Here is a 20,409-nt window from a genome sequence, read left to right on the forward strand (position 1 = left end):
CAGAAGCAGTTTTTCTACTACATGTGTAGAGAATGACTTCTTCCCTGGCCTGCCTCTCTCCTCAGCTTCTGCTTTTTCATCCTCTTTGGATTCTTTACCTCCTTTCTGTTGTTCACACACATCTTTGTTCCCTTCTAGACTCCAGCAGCAAGAGAGGAGGACAGTGTGTGGTACTTTAACAGGGCCTCCAATACTCTCCTCTCTTTGCTTGTCATTTTCTGCAATCAAGTCGTTATTCATCTCGGACTTGGTGGGTGATGCAGGCTTCTTGCTTTTCCTTCTTCTAGACCAGCACTGTTCAATGGAAATATAACCCAAGGCACACATATAATGTAAAATTTTCTAGTAGCTACATTTAAAAAATCAAAAAGAAACAGATGGATCAAAGTTTCAACTTCCCAGGAAGATAAAAACCTCTAAACTCTTACGCACCTAATAACATAGCTTCAAACTATATAAAGTAAAAACTGACAAAATGACAAAAAAAGTCCACAAATCTGCCATCATTTTTAGCATCACTCTTTCAATAACTGTTAGAACAAACTGACTAAAAACAAATAAGGGATTATTCCAACAAACAACACAGTAAGCTTGATCAAATTGATTATATAGAAAGCGTAGTCCCAGCAAATTAAGATTATACTTTTACAAAAATTGAGTATACACCAGGTCATAAAGTAAATCCTAACGTATTTAAAATAATCAGTATACAGACCAAGTTCTCTGAACACAATGCAACTAAATTATATATCAGTTTTAAAAGATAACTGGAAAAAAATTTGAAATTTTGAATTTTAAAATATTTAGATTTGAAAGATAAAGAAGTAATAATAATGAAAATATATATCATAACTTGTGAGATGAATTGTATCCTTAAGAAAAAACTTGTGGATGCAACTAAATTAGTATTTAGAGGGAAATAGCAGTCTTAATTGCTCATATTAGCATGAAAAAGCAAAAATTAATGATCTAATCTGCTAAATTAAGAAGTTAGGAACATATCAATTAAAATAGATCCAGTGAATTAGAAGGAAGGAAATTTTTAAAAGACAGGTGAAATTAATTTTAGTAATATATCGTAGTTAACTCAGTATGGCCCATGTGTTATGAAATCAATATAAAAATTGTTTGTGAGCTATTTTACATTCTTCTGTTTATACTAAGTCTTCAAAGCGTGGTATCTTACACTTATATAATAGAGCCCATCTCACTTTGGCCACATTTGAAGTCCTCAACAGCCACATACGGCTAGTGGCAACTGTGTTGGACAGCACAGCTCTAGGTCCTAGTCTGTACGTGTTGAGCTGGTTTGTCTCGATAAAGGAATATTCAGAGCTAAAACAGTAGTGGAGTTTAGTTATCTGCCAGGCAAATCTAGGATCATGGGAATCTAGCAGTTGGCAAAGAGACAGTGGGCTCTTCACTCTCCCCCACCCTCCCCAACGAACCCACGTGCTACAGAGCAGACGGGGGTCCAGCCCCGTGGCCGAGTGGTTAAGTTTGCATGCTCGGCGGCCCAGGGTTTCATGGGCTCAGATTTTGGACGTGGACCTAGCACCGCTCATCAAGCCATGTTGAGGCAGCATCCCACATGCCACAGCTAGAAGGATCCACAACTAAAAATATACAACTATGTACCAGGGGCCTTTTGGGAGAAGAAGGAAAAATAAAATCTTTAAAAAAAAAAAACATAGATGGGATGGAAAAAAAGGTAAATGCTGTACTGACTCACTTTATCCTCACCTGTTCTAGATGTGTTGTATATATCAGCTCATTTAATTTTTACAAAAGTCATGTTGAATTTGGTACCGTTATTATCCGCGTTTTACAGATGAGGATGTTGAGGATATTGAAGCTCTGAGAGGGTAAGAGACTCGAGGGGACGGAGTGGGATTCGGACTCAGGCAGGCTGGCCCAGAGGTGGTAGATGAGGCAGACGCATCCCTGCCTTTGCAGCATATGCTGCGTTCCCACCACCCCTCAGAATGGCTCCTGTCAAAATTCTCTCGAGAGGATTATCCGACGTGGCCGAGATGGCTCCGTGCCCTGGTCCAGGTTCGTGCATTCCTGGGCACACTGTCTTCACTCTCCTGGGTTTCCATAGCAGCCTCCTAACTAGTCTCACCTCCGAAGAGGACTTCCCCATCTGCAGCCCAGCCTCAAGAGAGGTCTCTCCAAAATTGAATTCCATTTAAACCCCTCAGTTGCTCCTTTTATCTTAGGATGAAATTTCAACCTATGGTGGCATGGCCTGCTTCCTGTTCCAGGCTCTCTCAGTACATTGTTCCCTCCTAGGCTGGGAACCCCAGGGAGTTCCAGGGAGTTCCCCTCGGACACTCCCGTCAGAGATTTCCCTGAGCTGCCTGCTGTCTTTGCTGGGGGGGGGGGGGGGGGGCCAGGGAACCCCCACATGTCCTATTCATTCCTTCCTGGGGGAGCCAGAGCCTTTTCTAAGCCCCCTCCTGGACACACACACACACACACACGCACCCCAAATCTAAAACGTCTCGTAACACTCCCCTCATGTCCAATATAGAATAAGTTAAAAAGAAAAGCTATGAAAATAATTCCATTGGTGATAGAGCTACTTGTCTGATTTTTAAAATGAGTTTATAAGAGCTTTTTGAGGAAGAGACCATTTCTGTGCTGCCTATTGCTGTATCCCCAGGCGCATGCCCCGTGCCTGATTAAACCAGTCGTATGGATGGTAGGATGGCTGTTTGGGAGCCTGCCCAAATCTGCTTTCCCAAATTTTTGGAACAAAGAGTAAAAGGGATATGTGATTGGGGTGTAAAAGGACATTGTATGTTTTAGCCGTGCATCTTACAGACCTGAATACGCATCATTGGTTTTAGGAATCAAGCATGTTTAACTTGTTCTGAGCTCAGAGCGGCCCAAACGGAACTTTCCTTTGTCTTCTGTGTGTGTGCTCCCTCTCTCCTTCAGTCTCTGAACTGCCAGGGCCAGTCAGACTCCAGGTTGTCCCCAGGTACTGTCCCTCCAGTTCCTTTTCGAGGGTCTTTACCACTTTCTGATTTGGAGTTTTCTGTGATAATCTGGTTCTTTTGTTCGTATAGGACAACTGGGGTTATTGGATCGTGGATTATCACATAAACCGCCTGGCAAATCCTCCACGTTCCCTTCCCCATCCACCCAGCCACCTGCTCCCTGAGGAGTATTGCTGAGGTCCTGTTTGGTGAGGTCACTTCATAGTCCCAGCCCTTAAGAACCCATACCCTCACCCTTTCTTTTAGGGGGTGGGATCTTGGTTATTTTAGAATTTGCACATGTACTTTCCCATCACCTCATCCCCTGTGTTTCCCATTATACTCAAGTTTCGGGGAAGGTCCCCATGTTGGAGCCTGTTTATATTGGGCCCCAGAGTTGCTTTTGTTAACTAATTCTGACTTTCACTTTCTCTGTTAAGTATTAAATTCATCCCAAATACTTGTATTTCCTTTAGATTAAGAGTGAAATCTTCCATTCAAAAGGTAGCTGCTAGATTTTGCTTATTTGTGGCATTCGTGGGGTTACCACAGACTCATTCTCCTGTAGCGTCTTCTGCGTGTATCATTTGCTGTCACAGGACCCACCACCAGGAAGCTATCATGTAAGGTGTTTTGTTGAAGCTTGCAGGGGCGCTTTTCTCAGTTTACCCCAGTGTCATGTATTCCCTCTGGCCTCATCCTCTTTGAGGGGTACACCCACCTCTGCCATTAATCATCTCAGGGAATGGTGGAATGGTGGCAACCCGTGGAACCTTCTTGCATGCTCTTTTGTTTTCCATTAGCGACCTGAATTTGTTATGCAGGCTGGATCTCAGCTGGCTGGGTGCTATAAGAGCAGCCCCTGCCAGCTCCGTCACCAAGTTCTGTGGCATCTTTTTCCTCCATATCTCTTGGTTGGCCACCTTCTCAGCTTCGTTGCTCGGGCTCAGCGCCCCCATCAGCACTGGCTGCAGTGATCTCAGTGGCCCCTTGCCCACGCTCTCCCTTGGCCTCCTTCATTCCAGTGTGAGCCCACCACCCCCCTGCTTAAGAACCACTTAGGGCTGCGCGACACCGCCTCCTTTGGGGCCAGTTTGGAGGACCTCGTTCCTTCTTAGCTGCATCTTATGCCATCTCCCCTAGGTCCCCTGTGGTCTGGCCTGAGCACACCCCTCTGGGCCTTTTGGCATGCCCTTCCTTCCATCTGGAATGCCTGCTCCTCTCTTCTTTCTCTCAAGTTTTGCCCAATCTTCAAGGACCCGTTTACACATCATCTCTTCGGGGAAGCCTCCCTCATTTCCTCTAAGGAGCTCGTGATTCCTTGCCCAGGGCGCTCCAGTGCCTCTCGTAGCGTTATTCTGGCACGGCATTATTGGATATTTCAGGTATTTAGATATTTTCACTTTCCCTCACTGGATTATTCATTTAAAGAGGAAAGGGGCTGTGTCTTATTTATCTTTATGTTCTCACTGCCTGGTGTATGGAAGGTGCTTATTAAGTGTTTATTTAAAAGATTATTAGGTGAACACAGCAAATTATACAATAGAGACCAGCCCTTCTTGGCTGGTGCTGTACGGGAGAATTAAGCCCCAGTACTCTAAGGCAACCATTGTATGTTATGAATTAACTTCTGTCCTATGCTTCTAGAATGATTCTAGTTACAGACCATCTTCGGGAGAAGTGAGAAAATAGACACTCAACTCCTTTTCTGTAGGACTTAATAATTCTTCAGTGGAACCCAGCTCAAAGAAGGCTGGTGTAGATGGTGTGATCCCAATCCTGATTAAGTACACATATGCAAAGAGAAAAGACCGACAGAGTATAGACAAGAATGGTAACAGTGGATATCTCTGTTAGTATAACAACAAGTTTGTGATTTCAAAGTGTTCTTTCTGCCTGTATATCATTTCTGAAGTTTCTAACTTTGTGATTGCAGAGTTTTAAAAAAATATTTCTTGAATAAAGCCAAATCGGAGTTCCTAAACCTGGTCATGCCTCAGTATAAGGCTGTGGAGAGTCAGAGTTTTTGTTCTTAAATATAGCTGCCTGCACCATGCCTCAGTGGACCAGGAATCACCACGCTGACCCCCTCAGCATTGCGCCTGGAGAATTGGGCTTCAGTGTTAGGGTGACTAGCTGTCTGCTCTCTGAACCTGGGTGTCTGTTTTTGCTGCCCCTGGACACCTTGTGAGTTGAAGAGCTGAGTGACCAGCAGGCGTGGCTCACTGTGAGAGAAGCTGGCATACTCCTGGATCCTTCTATATACTCTTAAAAGCAACTCTAAAGGTGTTTTTGTTTCTGTTTTCTTAATAGCTCGGAGAGAACGTAGCCTGGGGTTATTTGGATTAAGTCTGTGAGGCTCTCACGTGTTAATTCTTGCTCATCAACTACTGCTTCACCCAGCCCTGGTTTTTTCGCTGAAGTTTGACCTCGTTTGACATCACACAAAATTTTACCCTTACCCTGGCAAGGATCTACCAGGGGGGCTGAAACAAGTAGATTTTATGAGGAACAAGATATTCACTTAGTCTCCAAGTTTCTCCCATCAAGTTACTTATTAATTACGAAGGGAAAAGAGTAACTTGACGGTGGAGAAACCTGTCTTACACCATCTTAACCAGTCGATCCAGTTGCACATCACCTGTGCTGGGACAAACCAGCATCATGTGCCTTCTCAGGAAATGCATCGAGAAGGCGCAGCATCACTTCTGTGACAGTCCTGCCAAAAATGTGTGACTTGAATCTGATCATGAAGAAACAGGAAAACCTCAGTTGAAGAAATTCTACAAAATCGTTGGCCTGTACTTTTCAAAAAATGCCAAGGCCATGAAAGATAAATGAACTATTTCAGATTAAAAGAGGCTGGAAAGACTTGACAGCTGAATGCCCCATGTGATCTGGGACACGCGGTCCTGGTTTTGCTCTAAGGCTGTTATTAGGACTACTAGAGAAATTTGTATAAGGTCTTTAGTTTAGATAATAGTGTTGAAGCAACAATACCTTCCTGATTTTTATCACTATCCTGTGGTTGTGTAAGGGAATGTCGTTGTTTTCAGGAAATACTAAAATGTTTAGGGGTAAATGTCATCATGTCTTCAACTTACTTTCAAATGGTTAAAAAAGTAATATACGTGTTATCTAATAGAATGGCGAAGCAAATGTGGTAGAATGTTAGCAATTGGAGAGTCTGGGTGAAGGATCTACGGGAATTCTTTGTACTGTCTTGCAATCTTTTTTCTAAGTTTGAGATGATGTCAAAAAATAGAGTTTAAAAACTCAGAAGCCTGCTGGCCGTGGTGCTGCAGCCAGTCTAGCATCAGAAGCCTCAGGGGGCTTATCAGTGTCCGCCCTTCCTGTGGTCGCTGTCATTGAAGTCATTTCCCACAACACTGAGCTCTCTTCAGAGCTGGTTTTGCTTTCGCTGGCATCGGTAGAAAACAGGGTGGAGGACCGCTATTAGGGTGGCTTCGCCTGACTGGGAGGTTTCTCTCTTCAACTGCCTGTTGCTGCTGCCACTGTTCCCGGAGCCTTCATGCCTCCTGGTTGTCCTCCGGTACCTGGTCAACCAGCTCTGACCCACACATTTACCTGGTTTAGACTGGACCTACAGCGGTCCTGCACAAGAGGCTTCCCAGGCAGAATGTAACTTTGAAAATATATTGAAACGCAGTTCAGAGTTTTTATGCATCAGATCAGTGCCCTTCCCCAGCGAATTAGGCACAAGGTCCTCAGAGGGTGCCTTGTACCCAGAGCCTCGGCATTAGCCAGTTAAACATGGTCCTCTCTCCTGCCTTGATGGAACCTCAGTTGTGTGTTCTGGCAGAAATCCTGCGTCTACCATGTTCTGCATGAGGAGGGGGGGGTCCTTTTCCCGGCCACACTTCATTTTACCCATCTTAGGGCAGCCTTCTACACTCTGGCTGGAATCTCTCCTGTGGGGAGAGGGCGTCAAGGGCAGTTCTTGGATTCCAAAGGGAAGCTCTGAGCTGGGGCCTGGGGTGGTTTGTGGGTGGGTCTGCTTATAAGAATTTGCAGACAGGAGTTCCTGTGGAACTTCCCAGCCCCAGGGAGCAGAATCTGGTAAGAACAGTGGGGTAGCTTCTATTCCTCCTTGTCTTTCTCTTCTCGCTTCCCTTTCCCAGAATTTCCTGTCCTCCAACCCCCACTCCATTTTCTCCATTCTTGTGTCCCCTCACTCGTTCCTGTTTATCTGTTTAAATCCTCCCCTCTTCTTATTCAGGCTTCCTATTTCTCTCTCCTAAATGGCCATAATGTATTGGTGTCCGTTGAATGAGCTGAGTTTTATGTTTCCTGTTCTAACTTTGAAAAGTAGGTAAGTGAGACTCATAAAATTTTAGTGGAGAGAGGGGCAATAGAAATGTTCCCAGCCAACCCTGCTTTTTACGTGTTGGCAAACGTCCTCAAAGAGGTGAGTTGGCTGTGATCAAACAGTTGAGTATTTTATCTCTTTCCTCTTCTCTTAAAAAACAAAACGGAACCGATCCGGTTGCTCTTTTTTGTCCCATGGTGGTGGGTGGGACACTCATTTGGTTTTGTTTATCTCCCTTCTTCACCACATGCACACAGTGATGCTTGTTGGAGAAGGGATTCCCATCCCTGTTCTCCATGCTCCAGGTGTGCTCTGGACTCTGCCAACACCCCATGATTATGGTACCCGGGCGCAGGGAAGGATCTGGTCTTCACATTTGCCTCCTGTCAGGACCATGCAGAACTTGGGTCAGCCTTTCTGTGGGAGTCTGGGTACAGGCCACTGAGCAGTGCAATCTTTTATTCGTGGGTTCATTTGTTCAACAAGTGTTTGGTAAGGGCCTTTTACGTGCTAGGTACTGTTTTAGGTTCCGAGGTTATAGCAGTGGATGAAATCGACAGAGTCCCTTCTCTAGGCATCTCATATTTTAGTAGGGAGAGCAGACAGGAGGCAAGTATGTATGTGTAGTAATGAGTGCGCTGAAGTAAAGCAGGAAAGTGAATTACAGGGCTGAGGGGTGCGATGCTGTTTTACAGAGGGTGGGCTTTCGAACAAAGACCAGAATCAAGATGGTGCGGGAGAGAGCTGTCTGGAGGAGGGGCAGAGGGAACTGCAAGTGGAGACCCTGAGGTGGGGGTGGGGGTGTGAGGGACCGCAGGAGGCCTGCCAGCCTGAAGGAGAGTGAGGGGGAGGGTGTGGGAGAGCAGTGGGGAGGAGGAAAGGGTTCTGGATCGATGCTGAAGAGTCGCTGCCCGCGTAACGTCTTTGTCACTTCAGTAAAATCTTGGAGAAATGCCATCTCTTGTGGCCCAGCATGTTCTGGTTTTGGAGAATGTTTGTGTATTCTGAGGGCTCAGAATTAATTGCCTTAATACTTTTAAACATGTAAAAAGCATGTAATTGAATGATAGTAATGATGTATTCTCAACCCTAGAGGAATACCAGTTGATTAGAAGCAGATTAAAAAGCGTACCTCCGAGTCCTTGAGGTGCTTGCGTCTTGGTTGATGGTCAAAATTAGTAGAGTGCAGACTGCATTCGCAGAGCAACACTTTTATTTTTCGTTGCAGAAGACGAGTCCTCATAACTGCACAGTTTATAGGAAGATCTGAAAATCTTTAGGCTAAAATCTGTTGTTAATTTCAGCTGTGAGAAGCTTGCTGGAGAACAGGGTTTCTCAAAGTGCCACACCCACGTAACTCAGGGGAACTGACTTAAGATGCACATTTGGCATCCTCACCTGGTCCTACCAGGCGGGAGATTGTGGGGATGAGGCTGGGAATCTGCAGACTTCACAGCCTCCTCCAGTGGTTCTTGTGCATGGTCAGGTTGGAGAATCACTCGCCGAGACCTTGAGACCTCGGTGGAGGCATTGATAATTTCAATTGAACAAATACTAGAAGACATCAGGAAATGATTGGATGTGGTCTCCACACCAGTGTTCTCATCAGCACTCTCTTTGTGCTTTTGATATCATGGATGAAATTTCACATTCCTAAAAGACAAATGAGATACTGCCTACCCAGTGGAAATAGGAAAGTACCGTGTAGTGGGGTTTTTCCCCTTTAGTTGTGGGAGTGGAATGAGATGGTTAAAGGTGCTCTGCTGGAGGTGTGTGGATCCAGGAATGAGTATTGTCCTCCCTGCCCCCACGCAAACCTGTGAACTTCACCTCTGTGGGGCTGGTGCTCTGCCCGGGCTGGTGTGTGAGTGCAGGCCTGTACTTGTCTGTCTGTTCCCATACCTGTACAGGTGAGAACATGACCACATATCCTAAGAATCAAGATGTCTTGAGATTATGCAACCAGAACCAAGCATAGAAAAAGATTAGATACTGAGGCTCGAGTATCATCAATTTTCAGCCCACAGTGTTTGATTTTCAGTTTTTGCCTTGTTTAATTACCCTCGATACTTTAAAAATATGGGAATTGTGGAATTTTAATATGTACAATGACTTTATCCCATTGGGTAAAGTTGGGAGCGATTCTGTCCCCCAGGAGACATGTGGCAATGTTTGGAGACGATTCATATTGTCACAACTGGGAGCGAGGAGGAGGACCAGAGATGCTAACGGCATCTAGTGGGTACAGGCCAGGGATGTTGCAAAACATCCTACAATACACAGGACAGCCTTCTACAGCAAAGACTCACCCAGCCCAAAATGTCGATAGTGCCACAGTAGAGAAACCCTGCAAAAGATCAATTGAATGCCCCTTATCTGTGTTATATGTAAGGATTCAATGTGAACTTTCATATAAAAGGAGTTCCACAGATAAGACTAGTTTGAAATTAACTACCTAGTTTGTACAAGGATGGCAGTCAGCTTGGGTGGACAAAGGAGGACAGGCCGACTTCTGGAATCAGTAAAAGTAACATGTCGCCAATAGCCCTGTAAGCCACGAGTAAGGCCTTGGACTGGTGTCCTCTTGAGAATTTCTAACTAAACCGTTGTCCCCTCACCCCCAGCTTCCTTTCCCTTCCCTATGGGTGGGGTAAAACAAAGCTTAGTTGAGAATTTCACTGGCACCAGCTGCTTCCCACCTTCTGGGTTCCCACCTTGCTGCTTTGTCCATGGATGGGCTCTGGCAAGATGGCCTAGGGGGTCAGCTCTCTGACCACACCGTGTCTGTGTCTGTGCTGGGTGTCAATGCCACGCTTCTGAACGGTCGCCTTTCTCCCACACCCTCCCCACACCGTTGTGTTACATTCCTGTTGTAGTTTCCCGGGGCCTTGGGTTTCTAGAAAGCAGGGACTCAATCCGTCATTTCTTTGCATTATCACAGAGCGTAAAGGAGAAATCGATGAAATTAACTTTTAGAAATTACCCTTTTTTGTGTGTACAGTGAGGGTGCCCATATTACTTTTTTAGGTTAAAGGACTTTGAAATGTGTTGCTACTACTCTGTTGCTTTCTTAAGTAACTGAAATTTCAGAGTGCTATGAAACCCAGGCTTGGAGTTGTCACATCAAAGTTACAGATTTTGCTTAATATTTCCTTTTCTGATTTCCAGCAGTATGCCGTTTGCTTCTTCCTCTCCTCCCCAACCTCTCAAAGGCAGGCGGCTCTCCCTAAGGCTGGGAAGACTTTGCTCTTTGTTCTTCCCCTTGGGGATCTTGTCTCTTAGAGCAGCCCTGTCACCTTTATCCACATAGCCCCAGGCCCTTATCTGGCTGTAGCAGACCAACTGTTGACTATTAAAGAGCCCTGTCTCCTTCCTTACAGACAGAACCCTAATTTTGTTTGGGGAAGCAACCTGCCCAGCTTGTAAAAAGTTCCTGGCTAACCTTGCAGCTCGGTAGCCACGTGATGTAGTTCTGACTAAAGAGACATAAATGGAAGCCTGTCAGGGATTCCCAGGAAAGTTCGCCCTCTCCTCACAGAGGTGCCTCCCCTTACTTTCTGTCTCATCCCTCTTCTCCCTCCTGCCTGGCATGTGATGCCATGGATTCTGTCGCGCAGCCACGTGCACCCCCTGACTGATGCTGCAGCTCAGATCTCTCCCAAGGTCCCCAAGCCTGGCTTTTGAGCCATGCATGGGATTTATCAACGTGATGGCTCGCAGGCATTTGGGACTCAGGAAGGCCGAACTGACCTGATAGCTCCACAGCTTTCCCTCCTCCTGTGACCTCTCTCTGCACTTGAGTTGTCTTCCTCTCCCCATGACTGCCCCTGTCAATTTGCTGAGGCCTGTAGGGTCTGCTGCTGAGAGCACGTGGCAGCCTCTCACCAGCCTGCCGCCTCAGGCTCGCCACCCTGCTCCTCTGCTGTCCTGCTGCTCCCCCAGTGGTTTTCCTCCACATTATTTTGTGACCCCTCCTGAACAAAATCCTCAAGGGCTTCTCCTGCTCGTTCGTGACCTTCTGCCATCTTCCATATGTTGACCTTGCTGACTTAATGGCCTGTCTTGTGTCAGGTTCCTTAGAAGCAGAGCCTGAAACAGGAATTTGAGGGCTCCTGGCTTATGGAGAGAGCTGCCAGGAGAAAGGGAGTGAGGGAGGAGGGGGGCAGAGGAGGGAGCCAAGCAAAGCTGTGGTCTCAGCTGATCCCCCAGGGAACTCTGGAGCTTGAATTGCTCTCCCAGGGTAATCCTGCCTGGAGGCAAGAGTCATTGCCCTGTCTGTCAATCATTGGCTGGGGACGGAAGGCAAATCTACAGAGAAGGGGGCAGCTGTGTGCTCTTAGCAGTCAGCTCAGCCAGATTCAGCACCAGCCCTGGCATCCAACAGGACCACAGTATTACCCTTAACTCCTGCCTGTACCCCCACCCCCACCCCGTGCCACACTTTCTCTCCTGTACCCAGTCATTTGCTGTTCCCCAAACTCACAGGCCTCTGGGCTTTCTTATTCCGTTCCTTCTTCCCACAGTGTGTGCCTTCCCTCCTCACCCAGCTCCTCTTTGTTGCCCCCCACGCCATGCTGTAGCTGTTGTGCATTCTCCTCAGCACTACCACGTGGTTAATCTGCGTGCACCCCAAGGCTGTCTTCTCCCTGAGGGCAGGCTTTCTGCCCTGTCTTCTGTTCTCCTTTATCAAGTGGAGTTCTTCATCTAAAACACAAAACCCCAAACATGATTTGAGTGACCATTTTCTCAACTTTCCCATAGACGGTATAGTATGCCAGTCTAGGAGAGAAGTTAATTGGTACCACACTGTTTATGTTTTAGGGCTTACCTCCCTTGGACGTGCTGAGGAAGCCTGGTGCTGGGATGGACATTTTGTTGAGCCTGAGGCCACGTTTTCAACTGCCTCTTGGGTGTCTTTCTTAAATTCAGCACATCATCATCACTAAAGTATGAAAATTGACATCCATTCCTACTTCTTTCCATAATTCGGACCCACATTTATCTTTGCATGCTTCTTTTCATCACTAGTCTTCCTTTTATCATTTTTCAATAGATGTCTGTCCTTGTCCCCTCCTCTTCCTCCTCGCTGGGGATGGCCTCAGGCTCCCCTTCCACCTGGACAGCAGCGAGCACCCAGTCTCCTGCCTCAGTGTCCCCAGGCAGCCTAGTGTGCGGCAGACCAGTCCTCCCCTCCTGCTTTGAAGTCCTTCTGCGCTCAGAAACCTCCCACCTTAAAAGCCATGCTCATCTGGCTGCCGTATTAACGTCTCCGCTGTACCTGCTCACCTTCCCAGACAGTCCACTCCACCCTTGTTGATTTATTCACTGCTTTCTCAACCAGATTTTTGTTTATAATAAACTGTGCCTTGGTGTGCCTTCATTATTAAAACAAAAATAAAAAACCCTTCACGTATATGCATAGCCACCTGTTGTCCCAAGACCTACCCTTCCTCAGCACCCTAGGTGGAGGACACGGGCGTGGACGTGGATAGCTGTGGGTTGGAACTCTCAGCTCCTTATCCATGTGTGACCTTTGGCGGGTTAAATGGGTAGCAATCCAGCGAAGCGGGTGTTGTTAGGATTTAGTGATACCGCGTGTAGGCTTATTCCTCCCAGTGAGTATTCATGCCCCACCCACTTGCACCAGTGGTTGTCTGGCCAGTTAATGTGACACTTCATCGTGTGCTGCTTTGTGGCATCTATTCTACCCTTGTCTGAATGGTTAATTTTGGAAATGTTAGTGGCAGTTCTACGAATGGACTGAACGCCCAGCCTGCCCTCATATTTCTTCATCAGGGCCTTAAGAAGAATGATGTCTTCATCAGGCATACAAGCATTTAAGAAGAATCCGTTACATTTTTATATGTGAGAGAAATACGTATTTTGAAAGCCAGGCCTTTCTGCATAAAGATGGTTAGTGCAGCCGCATGTGGAGGCTCTTACCCCGGCAGTCTGAGTGAGGAGAGGGTCACATGTATGAGCTCTGAGACCCTCACACTTAGGAGGACATGGTAGGGGACAAACTGCCTGTGAAGGAGACAGAGAAGGAGATCTGGGAGGGTGCCACAGGGCAGAAGACGGGCAGGCCCTTGGTGATGGCCTGCCAACAAAGTCCTTGGAGGAGTGCCTGGAGCCACCATCACCTCCGAAACCCTCATAAGAAGCTGAGTATTTATTCAGTAAATATATATTAGATGCCTATTATGCACTGTGCATAACAGATGTAAGATGCAATAAATATGTAAGAGATGCCTCTTGGGCACTGTGAATTCAGTGGTGAGCAAAGCAAAGACCCCTGCTTCCGTCGAGTCTACGTTCTGGTGGCAGAGAGGAGACAAGAGACAGATGTATATTAAAAAGAAAAAAATGATGACTAACACATCTCATGATGATAAGTGTTAGAAAGAGAAAATAAAAGCAGTGCAAATAGGAACATCCGTATAAGCAGTTTTAGTAAGTGGAACATACCTGTAGTAGTTTATTATTCTGACATAAGCATTCTTCATGTTATGTAAATTAATTGAGTGGAGTAGAGGGTCCAGATCACTAGAATGAATACAGTCTGTGTGCGCATGCACACCGTTGGCTGAGGCGTGGCTTTAGTTCGGGGAGATGTTTGTGACATGCTGCTTCTCCAGCTCACGCTGCAGTGCCAGCCCAGATCAGGTGAGGGTGAGTCGTCTGAAGCAAGAGGGCCTCTGTCATCCTTCCTTTGTCCATTAATTCACTCACCAGCTTTTTGGAAGCCCCCTTGTGCTCAGGTAGAGCTGGACATGAGGCTTCCACAAACGGGGGTGCCTCAGTCTCCGCTCCCAAGGCAAATGGGACTTGAGTGTCAACGTTCTTCATTTTGCTTCTCCTTAAACATTTTTTTCCAGCTCAAGAAACCACCCCAAAATATAGTAACTTACTTTCTACTTTTTCATCCTCAAATGCTTGATTTATGAGAATTTGTCCCTAACACACTAAAGAGTTAATTCAGGGTTCCTAGAAATATTTTTTGCTTGGGTAGTTTTCAAATAGCTTTTCATCATATCATAAGGACTTTTCCCCCTAGAAGGAAAACATCTTTAATTTTTCAGAAATAAAAGTAGTAATGTACAGAATTCAGGTAGTATAAAAAGGAATACAAAATGAGAAATTAAATTACGCACAGTTGCGCCCCCTGTTGATAGCATATAGATATACCTTCTTCTAGATGTCTTTTATGCCTGTGTGCACCTATGGATATGTAAACAGTCTTCTTCTACATTCTGATAATTTTTGTTAGTTAAAAGTGTAATCACCTCTGAAGTTAATGGTGTACACTTACTCACTAGTTAACAAAACATGCCCATGTTTCAATGTTAATGTAAGTGAACTTGTAATCACAACCCGTCCTCAACCAAACAAAACACTGGAGACGAAAGAAATGAGTGAAAACAGTGCAGAGGGTGCAGGGTGAGCACGCCTGTAAACTGGCGACCCCAGTTCTCCAAGGGAGCATGCTCAGGCCGCCCGGCGGCACGTCAGCTACGCGTCAGTGAAGATGACCCACGCTGGCCTCCTTTTGCATGTTGAGGGGTGTGGAATCCAGATGGTCACTTGTAAGTGGAAGAATACCTTCCGAGCCCAAGTAGGAGGATTCGATGAAACTCTGTGGCAAGTCACATTCTGATAGCTTGAGTGGCTACATCCTGGAACATGATTATATGTATATACACATACATTTTTACAAAACTGCTTTTTTCTAACAGTATCTTTCAGTGTCAGTAATGTGTGTACCCCATGCCTTAAGCTGGTGCTTCTCAAACTTTAATGGCATATGAATCCCCTGATTCAGCAAGTCTGGGGGGCCTGAGACTCTGCATTTCTAACCTGCTCCCGGTGATGCTGAGGCTGTGATGCTAGATTCCACTTCGCGTAGCAAGGCTTTAAGGACTGCAGAGTATTCCACGTGGTTTGCACCATAATTTACCAACAATTCCCTGCTGTTGGGCATTTTAGATGTTTCAGTAGAGCTTATGTTTTATTAATCTTTGCTATTATAACTTCTGTTAACATTCAGTTTTAATCTTAAATATTATCATGAAAATACATTTATTTTTTTGGAAGTTTATCTTGTTTGATGACAGACCATGGGCATGTAATGCACATTCTGTTCAGTGTGAGACATTTCTTTAGGGCCTGCTGTGTGCTAAGCCCTGTCCTCGCTGTTGGGGATACCAAGATGAACAAAGTTCTGTCCAGGTGACTGAAGCTCAGTCCTCCGGGTGCTTGCAAAAAGGGAGAGGAGACCTAAAATGTACACAGAAAATCTGAGTTCATTGTGGTAAACAGAGATGGGGAAGTGCCCATGGACGGCTGTGGGGTTGAAAGATAGAGGGAGGAGGGTTTAAGGATGAAAAGTGGTTCACCAGGCAGATTGTTGGGAGGGATTCCTGCTGGGCTTCCAGACTGAGGGTGCATGCTGTGCAAAGGCCCTGAGGCAGCAATGTGGTACATCCAGGTTTCTGACAGTACTTCTTTGTGGCAAGATTGTGACAGACGAGTTTGTCACCTGGAGTCATAGAATTACTGAGATGAGCTGGGAAGCATTAAGTGGATACATATTTTAGAAAGATGGCTTTAAGCGGGTGGATTTGAGACAGGGGATTCCAGGTAAGTGACCTCCACTAAGGGAATGTCAGTGGGCATGGGAAGTTCCAGAAGGTGTGATTGAGAGGCCCTGGGGATTGGTTGGGGCTGGGAATGGAAGCGAGGAGTCTGAGGTTGACCTGCAGGTTTTGTTTTGGAGGCTGAGTGGATGGTGCCGCTACCAAATAATGTAGGGAATAGAGGAAAATGCCAGGTTCTGCGTAGTAATGTTGTTTGAGGTGAAGACGGTGGGCAGGTCTTGAGATACACAGGTCTGAGCTTGCGTGAGCAGTCTGCAGAGAGCTGGAGTTGGAGTCTGCTCCCTTGCGGAGGTGAGTAAAAGGCAGGTGGTGAAATCCTGCAGTGAATACGTGTGGAGCTAGGAGGGGGAGACCAGGCCCTGGAGTCATAAGATGTGCACGTGGGAGTTTAGGATTGTCGAGGTCGTCAGGGACGGATGGTTCCAAGGCATGCCAGGCATGGTGTGCGGACTGAGGAAGGCAGACAGACCCAGGCTGGGAGCGGCTTGGCGGTCACAGGGAGCGGTGGCAGCGGGCAGAAGAGGCAGTGGAGGAAGCTGAGCGTGTAGAGAATCTGCAGGTTTAAAAGGGGGTTGGGGGAGAGAGACCTGACCCAGGGGGAGGCCATGAGGAGCTTTGGGGAGATGTTGCTTCTCCAAAGATACCCAGGAGGGGAACAGAATGAACAAAAGAAGGGAGTCTGTGATGGGGCTAGAGGCGAAGCCTGAGGCTAGAAGTGAGGGTCACCAGAGGACGGCAAGTGCCTTAAAGCCCTGCCTGATGAGTTGTGTAAATGAGACTGGGAGCCCGAAACTTCCCTTTATGTGAAGTAATAGTCACAACAACTGGCACTTAACATAGTGCTTCTGTGCCACCCCTCTTCCCTGGATTAATCCTGTGAGGTAGGTAAGACCATTATCCCCATTTTACAGATGAGGAAACAGCGACAGGAGTTGTGGTAACTTGCCCAAAGCTTCACAGCTGGTAGGTGGAGGAGCTGAGCCAGGTGTCGGCTGGATGCTGTTATCTCATACCACAGCCCTATGCTGCATAACGACATTTCAGTCAATGAAGGACCGCGTATATGACGGTGGCCCCATGAGATTAGTGCCATACAGCCTAGGTGTGTGGTAGACTGTACCATCTAGGTTCCTGTAAGTACACTCTAGGATCTTCTCACCAGGATGAAATCGCTTAACGATGCTTTTCTTAGAAAGTGTCCCCATCGTTGAGTGACACATGACTGTACATCTCCTGAGATCCTCTCCAGTGTGATTAGGAAAAAACAAAACACAACTTTCTTTTTGAGCATTTGAATGGATTGTGTGAGCGTGTTATATGGCAGTGATGGGGAGAACAAGAAGGAGGTCAGGACTGTAGCCCCTCCTGTTACCCCCAGAGTCTGCCCGTTTCCTTGCTTGATTCCACTTTCCTGAAAGTGGCAGAAGAGAGTCATCTGATGTGCCAGTCAGGGTCCAGCAGGGAACCAGAAACCATGCAGATACTTCAGGCAGAGAGGGCTCTCATGCAGGGAATTGATTACAAAGGTCATGGCAGGCCACCGTGAAAAAGACGTGTTAGCCAGAGATCAGGAAGCTGCTGTCACCCGGGCTGAAGCTCGTGCTTGTCACAAATTTGCTGGTGGTGCCGTCACTTCTGTTGAGTAGAAACCTAGGATGCTGGCTGCCCGCCGCTGCTGCCAGAGTCACGTGCAGTCGCCCTCCGTCGCCTGCTAGTCTTGCTGCCCCGTCAGCAGCCCCACCGAATTAGGGGAGTGGAAAGGCTGCTCCTTTCTTCTTGTCTCCGGTCTTCCACCAGGACGTCCCACAATCACAACTTAACAGGAAGCCAGCCAGCAGAGGGACTGGAAATGTAGTGTACAGGCTTGCAGCCTGAGTGGCAGAGGGACTAGACAGAGGGGCCGAGTAGAGCTGAGAGGCAACAGGGCTGTCATTGCACCAGCAGTAAGCAGAGGGGAAACCCGGCTTCTTTCTGATACCACAATCAGCTTTGTTCTCTGGAGGCCCACTTTGGTGAGAGTTGAGTGTCATTCTGGTCATAAAAACACAGACGTCTTAGAAACTTCAATTGTACATACATACTGGTTATAGGTAGCCTCCTGGTTCCCACCACGTCACTGACCATGTATTTAAGTAACCACGAAGCTGTGGTGTTTGAAAATGTTCCAGGGTCTCAGTTGTTCTAACTTCTCATTTAGGAATTCAGTAGATTCTTCAGCAGCAGTTGACTGGTGAAGTCCTTGGCACTCTAACTACTCAGATAGAGCGATACAAATCTCTCAGAATTCTTGCACTCTAGTGCTACACAGTTAGAATTGGAGTGGAGGGAGAGATTGTTTACAGTAGCAGGAAAAGTAAATACTTGAATGTCAGTTTGATAAAGGATTTTTTCCAAAGAAAATGGCACAACCCTAATGGGGGAAGTGAAGTGAATAATGAGATAAAGCTTCTTCCTGGCTGACAGACTAAGCTTAGTAAAGACGTTGTTTCTTAAATTAACATATAAATTTATCATAATGGCAATAGATGCCTATATTTGTAGAGAAATGACTTTGCTCTTAATTAACAATTGCTTAAACAAGACAGAAGTTTATTTCTCCGTCGTATAACAGTCCAGAGGCAGGCAGCCTGAGGTGGAATGACAGCTCTGTCCTGGGGTTGTCCAGGGACCCAGGCCCCTTCTCTGTTGTTGCTCCACCATCCCTTGTGATGTGCCCTCTGTGTGGTCCAAAGTGGCTCTTCATGTGTCAGTATTTCAGCCAGCAGGAAGGGGAATAAAGGAGAAAGGGGAGTGTGCCAAAGAATGCACCCTGGAAGTTGTACAGTTCATTTTTGCTCACATTCCGTTGGCTGGAACTTAGTCATGAGGCCACACCCAGCTCCAAGGGAGGCTGGGAAATGTAGTCTTTATTCTGGGAGGCCATCTGCCCAGCCAAAAACCTAGAGTTCTATTAAGTTGAGAGGAAGAGGGAAACTGATTCAGGGGGAAACATAGCTATTTCTACTAGCATATTCCTGGGAATATTACTTAGAAAATATGAGAGTAAAATTAATTCTAAAGAATAAGTGAGCAAGCATACCTGAGAATATAAGAAATATATTTTCTTAAAGAAAAATTTCTTTTAAAATAGCCCAATTTTTTTTTCCTAAGTGTAACACTTTTCTTCTGTTTTGAATGTAATACTTTTTTAAAAAACTTTTTTGTTACAGAAAACTTCAAATATACAGAAGAAGGACAGTATCGAGAATTGTGTAATGAGCCCAATGTACCCATTGTCCAGCTTCGACAGTTATCAGTTTAAAATTAGTCTTGTCTCATCTATTCCCCCCAACACTTGTCCCCTTCCTGATTTTTTGAAGCGGATCTCATTTCTGCTGTTTCATCTATAAATAGTTCTGTATGTATCTCTAAAAGATAAAGCCTCTTTAAAAAAAAAATTCAACTTTTTATTTTGCAATAATTGTAGATTCACATGCAGTTGTAAGAAATAAGACAGAGAGATCCCATGTACCCTTTAGTCAGTTTCCCCCAATGGTGGCATCTTGCAGAACCATGGTTCACTGTCATAGCTGGGTTATTGACACAGGTACAGTCAAGAGACAGAATATTTCTGTCACCACAAGGACCCCTCATGTTGCCCTTCTCTAGCGACATCCACCACCCCCTCCATAACTCCTGACCACTACTAATCTGTTCTCTATTTCTATAAATTTGTCATTTCAAGAATGTTATATAAATGGAATCATACAATATGTAATCTTTTAGCATTGGCTCAGCGTGGTTGCCTCTAGATTCATTGACATTGTAGTGTGCATCAGTAGTTCATTCCTTTTCCTTGCTGAGTAGTATTCCATGGTATGGATGTACCACATAAAGGCTCTTCAGAAACATAATCTGCCTAACTCTTCCCTCTTTTTCCTCCTCTTATCCTCTTCTCCTCTCTTCACAGCAATGCCAAGTGAGTATAACTGTGTGAAACTGAGAAGCGATTGCTCAAGACCCTCCCTGCAATGGTACACCCGAGCTCAAAACAAGATGAGAAGACCCAACTTGTTATTAAAAGACATCCTCAAGTAAGTATGAACCCTTGGGCATAAGATCCGCCTGATTTGGGTCAATTGTGTAGAACTTAGAGAAAAATGAAAAATTCAAGGAGGGCCCTAAAGCTGGCTCTCATGCTTGGTCATAGGCTCATTTAAAGGCACATCTGAGTAAAGATTCAGTGCACAGGTGCCAGGGCTTCATGCATCACACTGTCCGTGGGAATAGCGCAGTGCCCAGCCAGGGAGCCGCTCAGGTTCTGCGCCTGAGCTTCAAGGCCCACGAGGGCAGCTCGTCCTGCCATGGTTGAACAAAAGAGGGCTTTTCTCCTTAGCTATTTTAAGTTAATCTAAAACTCTGCTTAATTAAGGTCCCCTACAGACATTTGAATAAC

At 46.0% G+C, this 20,409-nt stretch overlaps 1 protein-coding gene across 5 annotated transcripts in view; it reads left to right on the forward strand.

Annotated features, from left to right (window-relative positions):
• The window catches only part of ST3GAL5 (ST3 beta-galactoside alpha-2,3-sialyltransferase 5), a 47,038-nt gene that overhangs the window by 5,271 nt on the left and 21,358 nt on the right, over positions 1-20,409 (forward strand). For all 5 annotated transcript variants that reach the window (XM_014731056.3, XM_070236215.1, XM_023618781.2 and 2 more), the window contains exon 2: positions 19,924-20,047. In XM_014731056.3, the coding sequence (XP_014586542.1) occupies positions 19,926-20,047 (122 nt within the window). In that variant the 5' untranslated portion in view covers positions 19,924-19,925. The remainder of the gene's footprint in view (positions 1-19,923; positions 20,048-20,409) is intronic.

Source organism: Equus caballus, chromosome 15 (genome assembly GCF_041296265.1).
Source record: "Equus caballus isolate H_3958 breed thoroughbred chromosome 15, TB-T2T, whole genome shotgun sequence".
NCBI classification, from domain to species: domain Eukaryota; kingdom Metazoa; phylum Chordata; class Mammalia; order Perissodactyla; family Equidae; genus Equus; species Equus caballus.